General features: G+C 42.2%; 1 protein-coding gene across 1 annotated transcript; it reads left to right on the forward strand.

Annotated features, from left to right (window-relative positions):
- The first annotated feature begins 503 nt into the window (after nt 1–503).
- Nucleotides 504–1,451, forward strand: LOC143925283 (olfactory receptor 8G17-like). Its single transcript, XM_077449868.1, has one exon. The coding sequence runs from the start codon at nt 504–506 to the stop codon at nt 1,449–1,451; it is 948 nt and encodes a 315-aa protein (XP_077305994.1).
- Nucleotides 1,452–16,915: the final 15,464 nt, after the last annotated feature.

The raw sequence follows: 16,915 nt of genomic DNA on the forward strand, positions 1-16,915 counted from the left end.
TTGCCGGCAATGTTTTTTTCTCTTTATTCAGCTGTTAGCGGGGAAGAACATTGACAGCTAATGACTTATCGGTTGTTAAGGATGCCGCAAACAACTTCCCGACCTGATCCTTAACAACCAGCTATTTTCTGCACCCTGGTTGGGCAAAGCTTAGAATGCACTGTGTAGCGCCCTGCAAATTCGGGTGTTTGCCAAACCTTTGCTCAGCCCGAACCCTTTTCCCACCTCTAAATAAATAAGTTGTTTGGGGAAAGTCATATTTTTATTTGTGATGTTGCCGTAAAAACGGACTTTTCTCTATAGCAGGAACTTTGCTTTCAGAGCAAAAATCTGAGATTTCTGATAAAGAATTTTAATTAAATTTCATTTAATTTGGCATAGCTGATGAGAAACTGGATTGCCATAAATCAAGTCCTACCATGAATTGAAGAGGTGAATTTTGCTCTATTTGCTCTATTTATTAATGTTTTCATGATGAAAAAAATATGGATACAAATATTGTAATGAGAAATCAAACAGATTTTTTTCTCTCTGGACTGTCTGATATTTCGGATCTTCAGCTCCCTCTGTTTCTCTTCTTCCTTCTCATTTACCTTCTGACAATAATCTGGAATTTGCTGATCATTGTCCTCATAGCCACCGACCCTCACCTCCATGTTCCTATGTACTTCTTCCTTGGGAACCTGGGCAGTTTGGACCTCTGTTGTTCCTCAGTCACCATCCCACGAATGTTATTTGACCTTCATAATAAGAGTAGAAAGATTACCGCAACAGACTGTATAACCCAAGTCTTCTTCGTTATATTCTTTGCCAGCTCTGAGGCTTTCCTGTTGTCCGCCATGTCCTATGATAGATATACCGCCATTTGTCAGCCGTTACATTACATACAGATCATGAATTGGAAAGTGTGTGTACAGTTGTCCTCCACTGTTTGGTGTCTTGGTTTTACCTATTCTTTTGCTAACACACTTTGCATCTTAAGATTATCATTCTGTGGATCACATATTATAGAAAGCTTCTTTTGTGACCTTCCCCAATTATTTCATATTTCCTGCAGTGACATCTACCTTAACATTCTGCTTATCTTTCTCGTGGGTGGCCTCATTGGAGGTGGGACTCTGATGTTGACCATCATGTCCTATGTCTATATATTCAAAACCGTTCTTAAAATTCAAACTAAGAGCAATAGGAATAAAGTTTACTCTACATGTACCCCTCACCTGACAGTGGTCTTCATGTTTTATTGCTCCTCCGCATTTACTTACTTTCGGCCAAGCCCTAACCAACGTTTTGCTGCTGACAAAGTGGTGTCCGTCTTTTACACCATAATTGTTCCTCTCCTCAATCCTCTTATATACAGTCTGAGGAACAAGGATTTCAGAACAGCATTTCACAAAATTTTTTATAGAAAAATCTGCCACCTTCCACCTGATATATATAACCTACCTTAATATGAATCTATTTATTACAGATATTTATAAAACGCCAACAATTTGCATCATTGCTTTACATATTGTACATTCGTATCAGTCCTTTCCCACAGTCCTGTCCTTTCACGTAGTTTCCGTGTCCGCTGATGAAGTCCCGCCCATAGGGACGTAACGTACGGACGGAGATCATGTGACGTCACCCGCAGTCATTCATCATTTTAACGATTGTATGAAGCTTCGTTATTGTAAGTGTGTTTTTTTATGTATATTCATCATTAAAACGTTTTTCTATGGAGAGCACTATGGCCTGTCTTTCTATCCACATGGTCTGAGGAATTGTGAATACTGATATATATTGATCCAGTGTGGGTATTCCACGAACGTGTCAGTTCATTTGACTCTGAATGGGAGAAAGCTGTGTTTTCGTTTGTGAATCGGTCGGATATTGTCGGAGAGGAGTACAGCGATTGGACGAGTTGATATTTAAGTGCATACGACCCTCTGTAATTTAAAGGGTCCATACGATGAGGTGAGCAGCCAATTTTACCATTGGTGGTGCCCCCCCCCCCCCCTTGGCACTAAGTCACTTTATGCTTGAACTGACTGTATACCACCAAAGATTCCTCACGTGGACTTTTTGACTCAAAAGCTATCTTTGGACTTTTTATTAATTTTAATATGTTAGTAATCATTTTATTTTAGTTAGAGTGCTGTACCATCTGTTTGATATATTGTATTCTGGGATTTGGTAATTGATCCTTGGTGTTCTGCAGCTTTTCATAAAGGGGTTGTACTGCGCTGATTTTTTCTGTATTTATACCTTTCCCACACAAGCTTACTGGGGCCAATTTAAATGGGATAACTAACCTACCAGCATGTCTTTGGAGTGAAGGAAGAAACTTGTGTACCTGGAGGAAAAACCCACATGAAAATTCCACGTAGGTAGTGTCACAGTGAACCTAAACCGGCTTTAGGGTCTCCGCTCTGGCATTTATGTCCCCCATTTGGTGTGCTCTACTGATGGTGACGGTCCGGAGAGGACTCTGCCCTGACTCCACGTAAACCACAAAACAAGTAGAGAAAAAAATTTCAGCCACAGTCACCATACAAGCCCAGCAAGTAATAGGTGATCAAAGTCTCAGCCTTACTCCATCCCAGGCCGCGCCCCTGACATGTTTTGCCCCACTCGTAAGGCTTAGTCATGGAAACTTGTGGTGTGAAGTGGCTGAGATTTTTCTTTACTTATTCTGTAGGTAGTATCACAGTTGGGATTTGAACTGAGGACCTTAATAGGACCCAGTGGGGACACTTATTCCAGTGGCAACTATCTAAGAAATGATATACCTCACATTGGAGAGTTATCTTATCATTATGGGAATTCTCCTCAGATGCAAAAAACTAAATGTAACAGGAGATTTATCAATTCCCTACGACATCTATAACAAAAGAATACAGTGCCATGAACTTATTCATACCCCTTGGAATTTTCCACATCTTGTCATGTTACAACCGAAAACGTAAATATATTTTGTTGGGATTTTATGTGATAGACCAACACAAAGTGACACATAATTGTGAAGTGAAATAAAAATGATAAATGGTCAATATTTGTAGAACCCCCTTTCTCTGCAATTACAGCTGCAAGTCTTTTTGGGGGTGTCTCTACCAGCTTTGCACATCGAGAGAGGGACATTTCTGCCCATTCTTCTTCTTTGTAAAATATCTCAAGCTCTGTCAGATTGGATGGAGAGCGTCTGTGATCAGCAATTTTCAAGTCTTGCCACAGATTCTCAATTGGATTTAGGTCTGGAATTGACAACACATGAATATGCTTTGGTCTAAACCATTCCATTGTAGCTCTGGCTTGATGTTTCGGGTCGTTGTCCTGCTGGAAGGTGAACCTCCGCCCCGGTCTCAAGTCTTTTCCAGACTCTAACAGGTTTTCTTCTAAGATTGCTCTGTATTTGTCTCCATCCATCTTCCCATCAACTCTGACCAGCTTCCCTGTCCCTGCTGAAGAAAAGCATCCCCACCACATGATGCTGCCACCACCATGTCTCACGGTGATGTGTTTAGGGTGATGTGTTTAGGGTGATGTGCATTACTAGTTATCCACCACACATAGTGTTTTGCTTTTAGCCCAAAATGTTTAATTTTGGTCTCATCTGACCAGAGTAGCTTCTTCCATATGTTTGCTGTGTCTCCCACTTGGCTTCTCACAAACTGGACTTCTTATGGCTTTCTTTCAACAATCACTTTTTTCTTCTTGTCACTCTTCCACAAAGGGCAGATTTGTGTAGAGCACAACTAATAGTTGTCCTGTGGACAGATTCTCCCACCTGAGCTGTGGATCTCTGAAGCTCCTCCAGAGTTACCATGGACCTTTTGGCTGCTTCTTTGATGAATGCTCTCCTTGCCCAGCCTGGTCAGTTTAGGTGGACGGCCATGTCTTGGTAGGTTTGCGCTTGTGCCATACTCTTTCCATTTTCAGATGATTGGATTGAACAGAGCTCCGTGAGATGTTCAAAGCTTGGGAATTTTTTATAACCTAACCCTGCTTTATACTTCTCCACAACGTCATCCCTGACCTGTCTGGTGTGTTCCTTGGCCTTCATGAGGCTGTTTGCTCACTAAGGTTTTCTAACAAACCTCTGAGGGCTTCACAGAACAGCTGTATTTATACTGAGATTACATTACACACAGGTGAACTCTGTTTACTAATTAGGTGACATTTGAAGGCAATTGGTTCCACTAGATTGTAGTTGGGGGTATCAGAGTAAAAAAAAAAAAAGACATAAAAGCAACCAATGCCCCTGTTGAAGACCTATTGTTGTTGAAACGTGTCGGGATTGCATTTTTTGTACCCCACATTGCTCTAACGTTATTTTATGTTGATTTTATTTGTGATCACTGGTTGCTTTTATGTCTTTTTTTTGACAAAATTTTTCAATAAACCTAACGGTTACCTCCTTACCTGCACTATTGGGAGCATTTCTCTTTTTTGAACCTTTTTCTTATGATCCATCACATTTTGAATGCCATTCAAACGTGAGTGTTTGTCACTCTGTGGAGCTTGTAAGCGTGTGACACAGCCATCCACATCAGGAGTTCCAGCCAACCGCCAACTCCAAAGATGATAGCGTGCCCACTTACCTTCAGGACCTGTTGAAAAATGCACAACACCAGTTTGAGACCAGCTATAATTTCAAGCGCTTGTGACTCACTGTCATACGACAGATGGGTCCAATTTCTCTGGTAAGAGTATTTGATTTTTTTATAATTGTTATTACTCCAGACAAGCCATCTACGATAGTTGATTTGTGTGGTGTCCACTCTGCTGCTGGGAAGATCAGTACTGATACGCTCTACCTCTCAATGCATGTGGACTATATATTGGGACACACGTTCTAGTTGTTGATACTTTTTGGGATTCCTGTGCATTTCCACATTGCACCTATATTTGCAGTGAATTATTGATTTCACTCATTGCTTTACAGTTTCATTTTATTATTTTTATTATTATCAATCTGTATTTGACATACGCACGTGATTGTATATGTGTGTTATATAGGATTGGTTTCATTACCACTTTTCTAAAACACAGTTTGAGATCATCATCTGATTTCTTTAGCACTACACTATTTTCTGTTCACCTGCAGTACAATAGCCAAGATGGTGCTGGCCGAGAATGACGAGACTCAGAGCGGCCACCCGACTAGCCAGCCGCACTTGAACCCTCCTCCATCAACATGGAGGAACCAGAATCCCCTCTCCAAGAGCCAGTACCCTCACCAGAAGAGAGAGGTAAGCGCTCTGCTGACTCCACAGATCTGTCTCCTACTAAGCAGGCTCTCCACCTACACAGACACTGGCTGCATTACCCACCACTGACAGCCCAGCCTCAAAGCATTCCCTCAAAGCCATGTTTCTCCCTTTACAGGCTGATCCCCAATGTGGACCTAATATATCAATTAACCAGTTACATGACAAAATCACCTCTCCAATAGAATGCACTGATCATATTGATGCTACCAAAGCCCACAACGCCATTTTGGACATACAGGATGATCAAGCTGCGACCATAAAAATGCTCTACCTAAAGGTTGCAGATTTGGAGCACCGGTCTAGGTGGAATAACGTTAAAGTAAAGGTGGGTCCCCGGAACTCTTCCCACCTCTAAGATAGTACCCTACCCACACCAATTGTTCTGCAAACTAATCCCATCTCTAACCACAAATTATATGCTCATTGATCGAGAGCATAGGATCCACAAGCCACAACACCTACCAGCATCTCTCCCCAGAGATATCTTAGCATGTGTCCACTTTTTCCACACTAAAGATCAGGGATGGGCCGAACACCCCCCCCCCCCCCCCACCCCAGTTCGGTTCGCACCAAAACATGCAAATAGAAAAACAAATGGTATGAACATGTGAACCCAAATTAAAGTCTAAGGACACTAACATTAAACATCATCAAAAGTGCTCATTTTAAAGGCTTATATGCAAGTTATTGCCATAAAAATGTTTTGGGGCCCGGGTACTGCCCCAGGGGACATGTATCAATGCATAAAAAAGTTTTAAAAAAAAAACGTTTTTTTTTAATGTTCATGGCAGGTGAAATCTCAAGGGGATATTCACCCCCGCGCACTAACCCAGCTTCCTCGCTCAGCTCTGCAACACCTTTCTATGGACCTCCCCCTACAAAAGTGGATGTCTGTAAAAAACATGTAGGGGATCTATACGACCAACACCAGCTTCGATCATTCCAACACATCTCAGATCTATATAACATCTCCAACAAAGACTTTTTCATCTACCTGAGAATCTGTCATATTCTACAAGTCAAATAAATGAAAAAAAAAATTATTTTTTGAATCGCATGAAAAAAAAAACATTTTCATGGATAACAACATCACCATCGATTCCAAAGCACATACCATAAGAAACAAATGCAGAGCAATATTGGGTCACGCTAATGATTACTGACACATTTCACAGTACACAGCTGCTTCATCAGGACCAGTGTGGGATTGCTCTGGAAAGTTGAAGAAGAATTATGACAATTTACAAAAAAGAGTATTGCCACCTCACCACATCTTTGAGGTGAGAAGGCATTACAGCTGGCGGCAGTGTGCACAATTTTTTATTTTATTTTTTTGCCGTTGGAGGACGGAAGGACACAGCGGTGAATTAGACACAATTTTTATATATATATATATATATATATATATATATATATATATATATATATATATATATATATATATATGGACTGGTGTTTCGCAATATTGGACAAAATACTGTATTTCTGTTGAAGGGCCATCCCATATGACAATGATATCATCGATATATGTCCCGAAATATACCAGAGCCACAAAGGGATTTTTCCTCAAGATACAGGACTCCTCCCATCAACTCATGGTGAGGTTGGCATAGCTGGGCGCAAAAGAAGAGCCCAAGGCAGTGCCCTGTATCTGGAGGAGGTTTTGATCTAAGAACGTGAAGTAGTTGTGTTCTAAACAAAACTGGACGCTGTCCACTAAAAACTGGGCTTGTAGGTGTTGTATACCAGAATCCATGGTTAAACAATGGGAAATTTGGTGGGGAAAGTTTCAACTACAGCCCCCTGCACTGTGGCAAATCTTCCATCAAGGAGTGCTTCCATCACTAGTGATCATTTTTTAGACTTCATCCCAATTCACTGTTCAAAAGAAAAAGGAATAAGAGAAGAGGAAAAGAGGAGGAGCGAAAAAATAACAAAATACGGTTGGTCACATACCAACCCAGACACCATAAAAATCTTCACTTTGTCTTTTCACATTCTTACTCCTCATGAAGCTTCTTTTTACAGAAATGTCAACATTTTTCCCCTTCTGACTTCCACACTTCCTTTGGCCTTTTTTCAGGACCATAATGACTTCATATGGAAACTAGCTCTTAAATGTTTCTACAACTTGAAAGAATCCATGCTTACCACTTCTAAAAAACACTTCCACAAGGACCTGTGGGATGAAAATGAGCTGTTGGCCCTGGACACACTTAAAGATCTTTGGTCTGGTAACACTAGTCACATTGACCTATTGCTAACCCCAAATACAGATAGCCAGCCCATTGCAGATACTCACCACAGACCCAAATCTGTATTTTACCTATGTCATGCCAAGGGATCCTTCATAAATACTTTTTACCAGCTTGTCTACGACTTTTTGTAAATTTGCTCCTCTTCCCTCCCTATATAAATCATCTAACATTGGACACAATCTTAATAGATCTGAACATTCATCACTTGACACCCTGACTAACAACGTGGAGATAGTGATTGCAGGGGGCACATTTGCAACTGGGGCTCTTTTCTCAAAATGGCGATTTTCTATAAGTGGGAGCACTTCTGACGCTTCTGACGCTGCACTTATCATTAACTGATTATCTGACTGTCTCATCTGAGAATCTCTTCTCTCATCCTACAGGTATGTGCCAACTGAACCATCTCCACCCAAAAACTGAAACACTGCTATCTGCTTTTCATGTGTGTCTTTAAAACTGCTGGTATGTTATTTTTGCTCAACAGTCTGTAGACCTGTCCACATTACAATGCTTTATTATCTCCCTCATCTTACCCAAAATTATGGCCCGTCTAACTTTAGTGCCCTCTTGCTAGTCTGTTTCTGAAGTTAGAATTTTGCCCTGTTAACCAGACGAGCTTTATTACCTCCTGAGTGATAATTGAAATCCACCCGCACCCCACCCCTATCAGTATAAAGATACACTTCTTTTTGGGGGAAGCTATTGCAGAGGGAACATTTGCAACTGGGGCTCTTTTCTCAAAGTGGCGATTTCTATAAGTGGAAGCACTTCTGACTCTGCACTTCAGAGAATGCACAAAGCGAAGGGACACCACACAGACATCAGGTGACCTTGTTTTCCCCTTTAGCTCTTTATCCTTGTAACATGCACTCTCTACCACTCCTTTTGACAGCTCTGTCCTCTATCCTAAAACTATCTCTCCTTCACCCCTCTTCTCCCCCCCACAGCATATATATATATATCACCCTCACTTCTGTCCTCTCCTTATTACTGCATCCACCAACTCCTGCTAATTCTAAATCCACACACTAAAAATCTCCAAGACCCTGGGCCATGTCCCCTCATTTAAATCCCACTCCCTCACCCTCCGGCTTCTCCTAACCTCTGGAGATATATCCCCAAACCCTGGGCCTCCATCATCAAACTGTACACCATGCACCCATCACCCTGCACTCTCTGGCAGAAGCCGCAATCAACACAATTTAATTCCCATTTCTATTCTTCCCAAGACCAGACTTCCTTTCTCTTGTGCCCTTTGGAACTCCCGCTCTGTCTGTAACAAACTCACCTCTCTCCATGACATCTTTTTTGCCAACTCATTTAACCTACTCGCCCTTACCGAAACATGGCTCCACGAATCTGACACTGCGTCTTCTGCGGCCCTCTCCCATGGTGGTCTTCTTTGGACTCACTCCCCCAGATCCAATGGACGTAAGGGAGGAGGTGTTGGAATCCTTCTAGCCCCACATAGCACCTTCCAGGTACTTCAGCCACCTCCCTCTCTGTCACTCTCGTCTTTCGAAGCACACTGCATTCGTCTTTTCACTCCAATTTCTCTAAGGATAGCTGTGATCTACAGGCCCCCTGGACCAGTATCAACATTTCTTGATGACTTCTCTGCCTGGCTACCCTACTTTCTTTCTTCTGAAATCCCCACAACCATTCTCGGGGATTTCAACATTACTATTAATACTAACACTCCTGCCCCTTCCAAACTTCTCAGCCTAACCTCCTCCTTTGACCTGAAGCAGTGGATACACGCTTCTACTCACTCCGAAGGCAATATCCTTGACCTTGTTTTCTCTCACCTTTGCACTACATGCAACCTCTCTAACCATCCATTCCCGCTCTCTGACCACCACCTTATTAGTTTCACCCTCTTCCTCTCCTTCAACCTCCTCTCCCTCCAACCGTGTAAAAGTTACCTGCAGAAACCTACGTCATCTGAACCCTTCTCTTCTCTAATCTGCTGTCAACAACCTCTACGACAAAATCTCACCCCTATCCTGCACCATCCTAGACACTTCTGTCTACAACACTTCACTTCTAGCCTCACTGGTACCCCTCACTACACACAGAATCAAGCCCCGACCCTCATGAATGCCTGTGGCGTAAGACCAAGTCTCAGAAAGAGTTCAACCAATATAAATCTGCCCTCCAAAAATACAATTCCAGCCTCCTCTCTGCCAAGCAGACCTATTTTATCACTCTCATTAGCAACTTATCATCCCGTCCCCGTCAACTCTTCTCTACCTTCAGCTTTCTACTTCGTCCTCCACCGCCTCCACCCGCCAACTCACTCACTGCCCAGGAGATCGCCAATCACTTCAAACAGAAGATTGATACAATTCGTGCGGAGATCTCTACTATTCTGATACCCTCCACGCTTTACACTTCATGCCCACAGGCACAATCATTACTTCCCTCTTTCAACCCCACCACTATAGACGAAGTTGCTAAACTACTTGGTAATGTCCACCTTACCACCTGCTGTCTGGATCCTGTTCCCTCACAAATGCTACGTTCACCCTCTGGCTCTATACTACACTCTCTAACCCACATCTTCAATCTCTCCTTCTCTTCTGGCATCTTCCCCAACTCTCTAAAACATGCACTTGTCAGACCCATACTTAAAAAGCCCTCACTGGACCCATCCAATCCTAACAACCTACGCCCCATCTCCTTGCTCCCCTTCTTATCCAAACTCCTTGAACGTCTGGTCTACAACCGACTGAGCGTCCACCTCACTTATAATAGCCTTCTTGATCCCCTTCAGTCTGGATTTCGTCCTCAACACTCCACAGAAACAGCTCTCCTAAAACTAACAATCAATCTACTAACGGCCAAAACCAATCAACATTATTCGGTACTCCTACTCCTGGACCTCTCTGCTGCCTTTGATACAGTTGACCACCCCCTCCTCCTCAAAAAACTCCACACCTTTCGTCTCCGTGACTGTACTCTTCGCTGGTTCTCTTCCTACTTATCCAACCGCACCTTTACCGTTTCTTACAACTCTACTTCCTTCTCTCCTCTTCCATTCTCTGTTCGGGTCCCCCAAGGTTCTGTTCTTGGACCGCTCCTATTTTCCATCTATACCTCCTTCCTGGGTTGAATGATAGCCTCCCATGGCTTCCAATACCACCTTTACGCTGACGACACCCAAATCTATTTCTCTATCCCTCAGCTCACTCCCTCTGTCTCCTCACGTATCACTAATTTACTATCAGATATATCAGTCTGGATGTCACATCACTTCCTCAAACTCAATCTATCCAAAACCGAACTTGTAATTTTTCCTCCCCCATATGCCCCTTCCCCTGATCTCACTGTCAAAATTGATGGCACAACCATAAGCCCATCCCCACATGCCAAGGTTCTAGGTGTTGTCCTGGACTCTAAACTCTCCTTCAAGCAACACGTCCAATCACTGTCCAAATCCTGCCGCCTCAACCTCCGCAGCATCTCCAAAATACGCCCCTTTCTAACCAATAACACAACAAAGCTCTTCATTCACTCGCTGGTCATCTCTCGCCTCGACTACTGCAACTCCCTTCTCATTGGCTTACCTCTACATACTCTATCACCTCTTCAATCCATCATGAATGCTGCTGCCAGACTCTTCCACCTTACCAATTGCTCGGTGTCTGCTACTCCTCTCTGTCAATCCCTCCACTGGCTTCCACTCGGCCAAATAATTAATTCAAAATACTAAAAACTACATACAAAGCAATCCACAATTTTGCCCCCAGCTACATCACTAGCTTAGTCTCTAAATACCAACCTACTTGTTCTCTTTAATCCTCTCAAGATCTCCTGCTCTCTAGCTCCCTCATCACCTCCTCCCATGCTCACCTCCAGGGCTTTTCCAAAGCCTCTCCAATCCTATGGAATGCCCTACCCCAATCTGTCCGCCTATCTCCTACATTATTCGTTTTTAGGCGATCCCTGAAAACCCTTCTCTTCAGAGAAGCCTACCCTACCCACACCTAACAACTGTATTTTCATTTTCTCCATCAGCTCACCCCCCCACAGTTATTACCTTTTTGTTTCAACTTGACCCTCCCTTCTAGATTGTAAGCTCTAACGAGCCCGGCCCTCTGATCCCTCCTGTATTGATTTGTATTGTAAGTGTACTGTCTGCCCTCATGTTGTACAGTAAGTGCTGCGCAAACTGTTGGCGCTATATACATCCTGTATAATAATAATTATATAAGCTGATAAAGTGGAAAAGATTGTTATCATAAATCGATCGGACTACATCTCAAAGGATCATAGGTTGTTAGATGACAACACTTATTGTAAGTTCCTCGAGACCCCCCTGAAAAGAATAGATCAGAATTAAAATGTCTCCTAGACTGGGCAAAAAAGAATAGGGTCATCAACCAAGAAGATTTGGAGTTTCTTTTCAAAGATGTTGTCAAAACACAATACTTTTATACTTTGCCCAAAATCCATAAAAATCCTTCCCATTCGCCTGGTAGACCCATCATAGCATCTATGGAGAGTCTCACTAATGGACTTTCCTCCTATGTAGATGTTTTTCTTCAGCCTTTAGTGCATGCCCTACCATCTTACATCAGAGACTCCTCTCAACTTCTTGACACCTTATAACCATAGGTTGTCTCTAGATGTACAGTCTCTTTATACTTCCATTTCTCACCATATTGGTCTGACAGCCCTTTCCCATTTTTTACCCATGGATTCTGGTATACACCACCTACAAGCACAGTTTTTAGTGGACAGCATCCAGCTTTCACATTCTTAGATTACTACTTCCTCCAGATACAGGGCACTACCATGAGCGCTTCCGCCAACCTCACCATGGGTTGGTAGGAGGAGTCCTGTATCTGGAGGAACAATCCCTTTGCAAACCATCTGGTATTTTATGGGAGATATATTGATGATTTAATTGTCATATGGGATGGTCCTTCAACAGAAATACAGTCTTTTGTCCAATATTGCAACAATAACACCCCGGGCCTCTCCTTTACTCATGTTTGGGACAAGACCTCTTTGGTTTTCCTTGATCTAGAATTGAGTCACCACAATGGTACCATAGTTATCAAGACACATTTCAAACAATCCTCTGGTAACTCGTATCTGCACTACCACAGTTGCCACCACCCTAAATGGATTTGTAACATCACCAAAGGACAAGTCACTAGACTGAGGAGAAACTGCACTTCTGACTCAGATTTCCAACCCCAAAGTGTCCTTATGACCAAAACGTTTGTAGGTAAAGGTTACAAGATGGGAACAATCAGTAAATATCAATCTGATTGTGCCCAGGCCACTATTGTGAATAAATACAGACGTCTGGCCTTCCTACCCGATGTGGCATGTATTACACACTTTCATTGTAAATTCTAAAAAATAAAAACATTATGTCTTGTCACTGGAATATTTTGCTTTGTGATTTCAAACTCACCTCTGTTATTCCCCAAAAACCCTGTTTTGTTTACAAAATAATAAAAATAAATTGGCATCAAGTAAATTACAGCCTTCTTGTAGGTGGCACTGATGAGGTGGCACTGATGGGCACTGATGAGGCTGCAGTGATATGCATTACTGATGGGCACTGATAGGAAGCATTGATGGGTGGCACTGATAGGCGGCACTGATGGCACTGATTGGCGCCACTGATGGCAATGATAATCAGTACTGTTAGGTGCCATTGATGGGTGGAACTGATGGCACTGATATGCAACACTGATGGCACTGATTTGTAGCACTGATGGGCACTGATTTTTGCTACTGACATGCAGCACTGATGGGCACTGATAGGCAGTGATAAGCAGCACTGATAGGTGCCACTGAGAGGTGGAATTGATGGCACTGATGGGCACTGATATGTGGCACTGATGGGCACTGATAGGCATCACTGATGTTCACTGATGGGCACTGGTAAGCAGCAATGATTGTCAGCACTGGTGGGCACTGATTGGCACAAATTGTTAGCACTGGCGGGCACTGTTGGTCTTGCACTGATAATTAGGACACAGATGATCAATGCCCTGATCGTCAGTGTAGATATCCCCTGTGTGAATTTGCCAGTTTTTGGCTCTCCTCTCCTTATGCGATGTCAGCATGTGGGGAGAATTACAGATAACCAGCAAATTCTGTTTACATCTGTGATTGGATACAACTGATCACGTGGTAAAGAGCCACCGTGATTGGCTCTTTACCCCGATCACAGATCACTGCCGATGCATGCTGCAGGGGGTGCAGGCAGAGCGGGAACGGGAGGATGTCATATGATGGCCTCCTGCAAAGTTTGGCCGCTCTGTAGCCATCAATCTGCTATAGCACAGTAGCAAAGGAGTTAAACCCAAAGGTGCTCCTTGGATTTTGGGCCCCTCTGCGCATCTAGGCTGTGGAAAAGTCGCACACATAGAGTATCCCTATACCTAGAAGGAGCAGCTGAATGTGTTTTGGGATGTAATTGTAAGTATGCCTATGCTGTGTGTGAGATATAACTTGTCAAGATTACAACTTTGTGAAATAAAATCACATTTTATTCACTTTCCTCATTTTCCAAAAAAGTGACCAAAACTCACAACTTAAAAAACTCACCATGCCTCTTAAAAAATGCAAAAAAATGTCAAAAAGGGGGTAATTTTGGGGGTATGTGTACTGTCCTGGCATGTTAGGGTGTCAATAAATAAGATAGGACGTCAGTACATCAGGATTGATCCATTTTTAAAAACATGTATCATAGTTTGTAGACTCTATAACCTTCACACAGACTAATATACATGAACTTTACCAAAGAAATTCAGCAGAATAAATTTTGGCCTACATATACGAAGAAAGATTATTTATTTGCCAAATTGTATAACAGAAACCAAGAAAAATCTTTATTTTTCAGTAGGCTCTTTTTTTTTTTCGCATAGAAAAAAAAAATAGAGTCAATACCACCAAAGAAAAGCTCTATCTCTCTCTCAAAACGTATATAGAATTAATTTTGGTAGAGTTTTGCATGACTGAGCATTTGTCATTCAAAGTATGTCAGTGCTGGAAACTGAGAAGTGGCCTGGGCAGGAAAGGATTGAAACAGTCCGGTCTTCCAGTGGTTGAGGTTTTCCTTTTTAAGGTTAAAGATTAAGGATTAAAGATAAACTATAGACTCAAATGTCTCCCCCATTTTATTTTATTTTTTAAATAAGATACTTGTATGATGTTCACAACAAAGGGTTTCATTAAACTTTCAAACCTCTAAATTAAACACAATTTACTTCACCTCAGTCATTCATGTCTAACCACCAACCTCCCGGTTTAGAATCTTTCCAATGTTTTAATAACAATTGCCATGGGTAGATTTAGGGCCGGTTCACACTGCGAGGCGAGGCGAGGCGACACGGCTCGCCTCGCCTCGCTCCCGCAAGTCGTCCCCATTGAGTACAATGGAACCGTTCTGAGAGGAGCGACTCGAGTCGCTCCGACTCAGAAAAAAGGTTCCTGTACTACTTCGGGGTGACTTCGGGGGCGACTTGCATTGACTTCTATGCAGAAGTCCTCTGCAAGTCGCCGCTGACCCCCCCTGCAAGTCGCGGCGAGGAAGTCGGAGACGCCTCGCCGCGGCTCGCAGTGTGAACCGGCCCTTAGGATTTACACACTTCTTGAGGCACCAAAAATAAAGACGTATTGTACCCCAGTCAGAGAATACACCGGAGAGCGGACATATTGTGTTATTATCCTTCACAGTGCATTGTATTCAATGTCTATTGATGAACCCATACATTTCATTTTTTTTTTTTTTAAAGTTGATTTAACCAGTTCCCGACCAGCACGCGCCGATGTACTTCGGCAGAATGGCACGGGCAGGCAAATGGGCGTACCTGTACGTCCCTTTAAATTTGCCGCCCTGCCATTGCGAGCGCGCCGCTGGCGGCACGCTCGCGTGATGCTGGGGACCCCCGTGAGTCTGGTCACGGGTCCCGTGGACTCGATCGCCACGGGCATACCCGCGATCATCTCACGGGGTGGCTGAACGAGGAAATGCCGTTGTAAACAGCATCTCCCCGTTCTGCCTAGCAACTGTTGACGCTGATCTCTGCTCCATGTGATTGGAGCAGAGATCAGTGTTCACTAAATTAAAGCCCAGCCCCCCCCACAGTTAGAAACACACCCCTAGGAACACTTAACCCCTACACTGCCACCCACTGGTTAACCCCTTCAGTGCCAGTGTCATTTACACAGGAATCACTGCATTTATATAGCAGTGATTGCTGTATAAATGACAATGGTCCCAAAAATGTGTCAAAAATGTCCATAATGTCGCAGTGCCAATAAAAATTGCTGATCGCCGCCATTACTAGTAAAAAAAAATGATTAATAAAAATGCCATAAAACTATCCCCTATTTTGTAAACGCTATAACTTTTGCGCAAACCAATCAATAATCGCTTATTGCGATTTTTTTTTTTTACCAAAAATATGTAGAAGAATACGTATCGGCCTAAACTGAGGGAAAAAAAGTTTTTATACATTTTTGGGGGATATTTATTCTAAAAGAAAAGTAAAAAATAATGCGTTTTTTTTTTCAAAATTGTCGCTCTATTTTTGTTTATAGCGCAAAAAATAAAAACTGCCGGGGTGATCAAATACCACCAAAAGAAAGCTCTATTTGTGGGGAAAAAAAGGACGTCAATATTGTTTGGGAGCCACGTCGCACGGCCGCGCAATTAAAAGTTAAAGCGACGCAGTGCCGAATTGCAAAAAGTGGTCTGGTCTTTGACCAGCAAAATGGTCCGGGGGCTGAAGTGGTTAAAAGGATGAAATTACTGTGACACCATTATTTTTCATGGGAGATATTGTCTTCTATAGTTTTGTCATTTCACAGAGTGGTTTTCTTTGATTTTTTTCTGTCGTTTTTACTAAAATAAAAATAAAGTTTTCTTTGATTAATTAGAAAATTAGGATAATAATTTCTATTGCTGTAAATTTAAAAAAGGTCCAAATTGTATGTGAGGACATCTGTGTGAGAACAAACCTCATCATTCTTCCTGCTTTACCTAAAAAAAATAAAAATAATATACTATATTTGTTTTTTTCAATTTTTTCAACTTTCCACCATTTTATTGTTGGTTCTTTCCAGCATCATAACTTCTCATTTCAAACTTTTATAAAATGGAGAAATAAATAAAAAAGGAAAGGGTAAAGATTGGAAAATCTAAAATCAGTTATTTATTTCTAAAGGCCCAAGGCGAGTGTCGTTGAGGGATAAATTAATTCAGATGATACTTGATTTTCTGTAGAGACTTCCAGAGGATCCATGTTTTAAATTGATCTCAGATGAATACAGAGCCAATCTACCCTCCTGTGTGCTCCATATATGTCAGGGGAGATTTCTGTATTATACATGTAAATAAATGTCACATAGATTTTCTGTTCTTCA

The sequence above is a fragment of the Lithobates pipiens genome, unplaced genomic scaffold, assembly GCF_037356315.1.
Source record: "Lithobates pipiens isolate NorthernLeopardFrog02 unplaced genomic scaffold, aLitPip1_a1.2 Scaffold_22, whole genome shotgun sequence".
In the NCBI taxonomy this organism is placed as follows: Eukaryota; Metazoa; Chordata; class Amphibia; order Anura; family Ranidae; genus Lithobates; species Lithobates pipiens.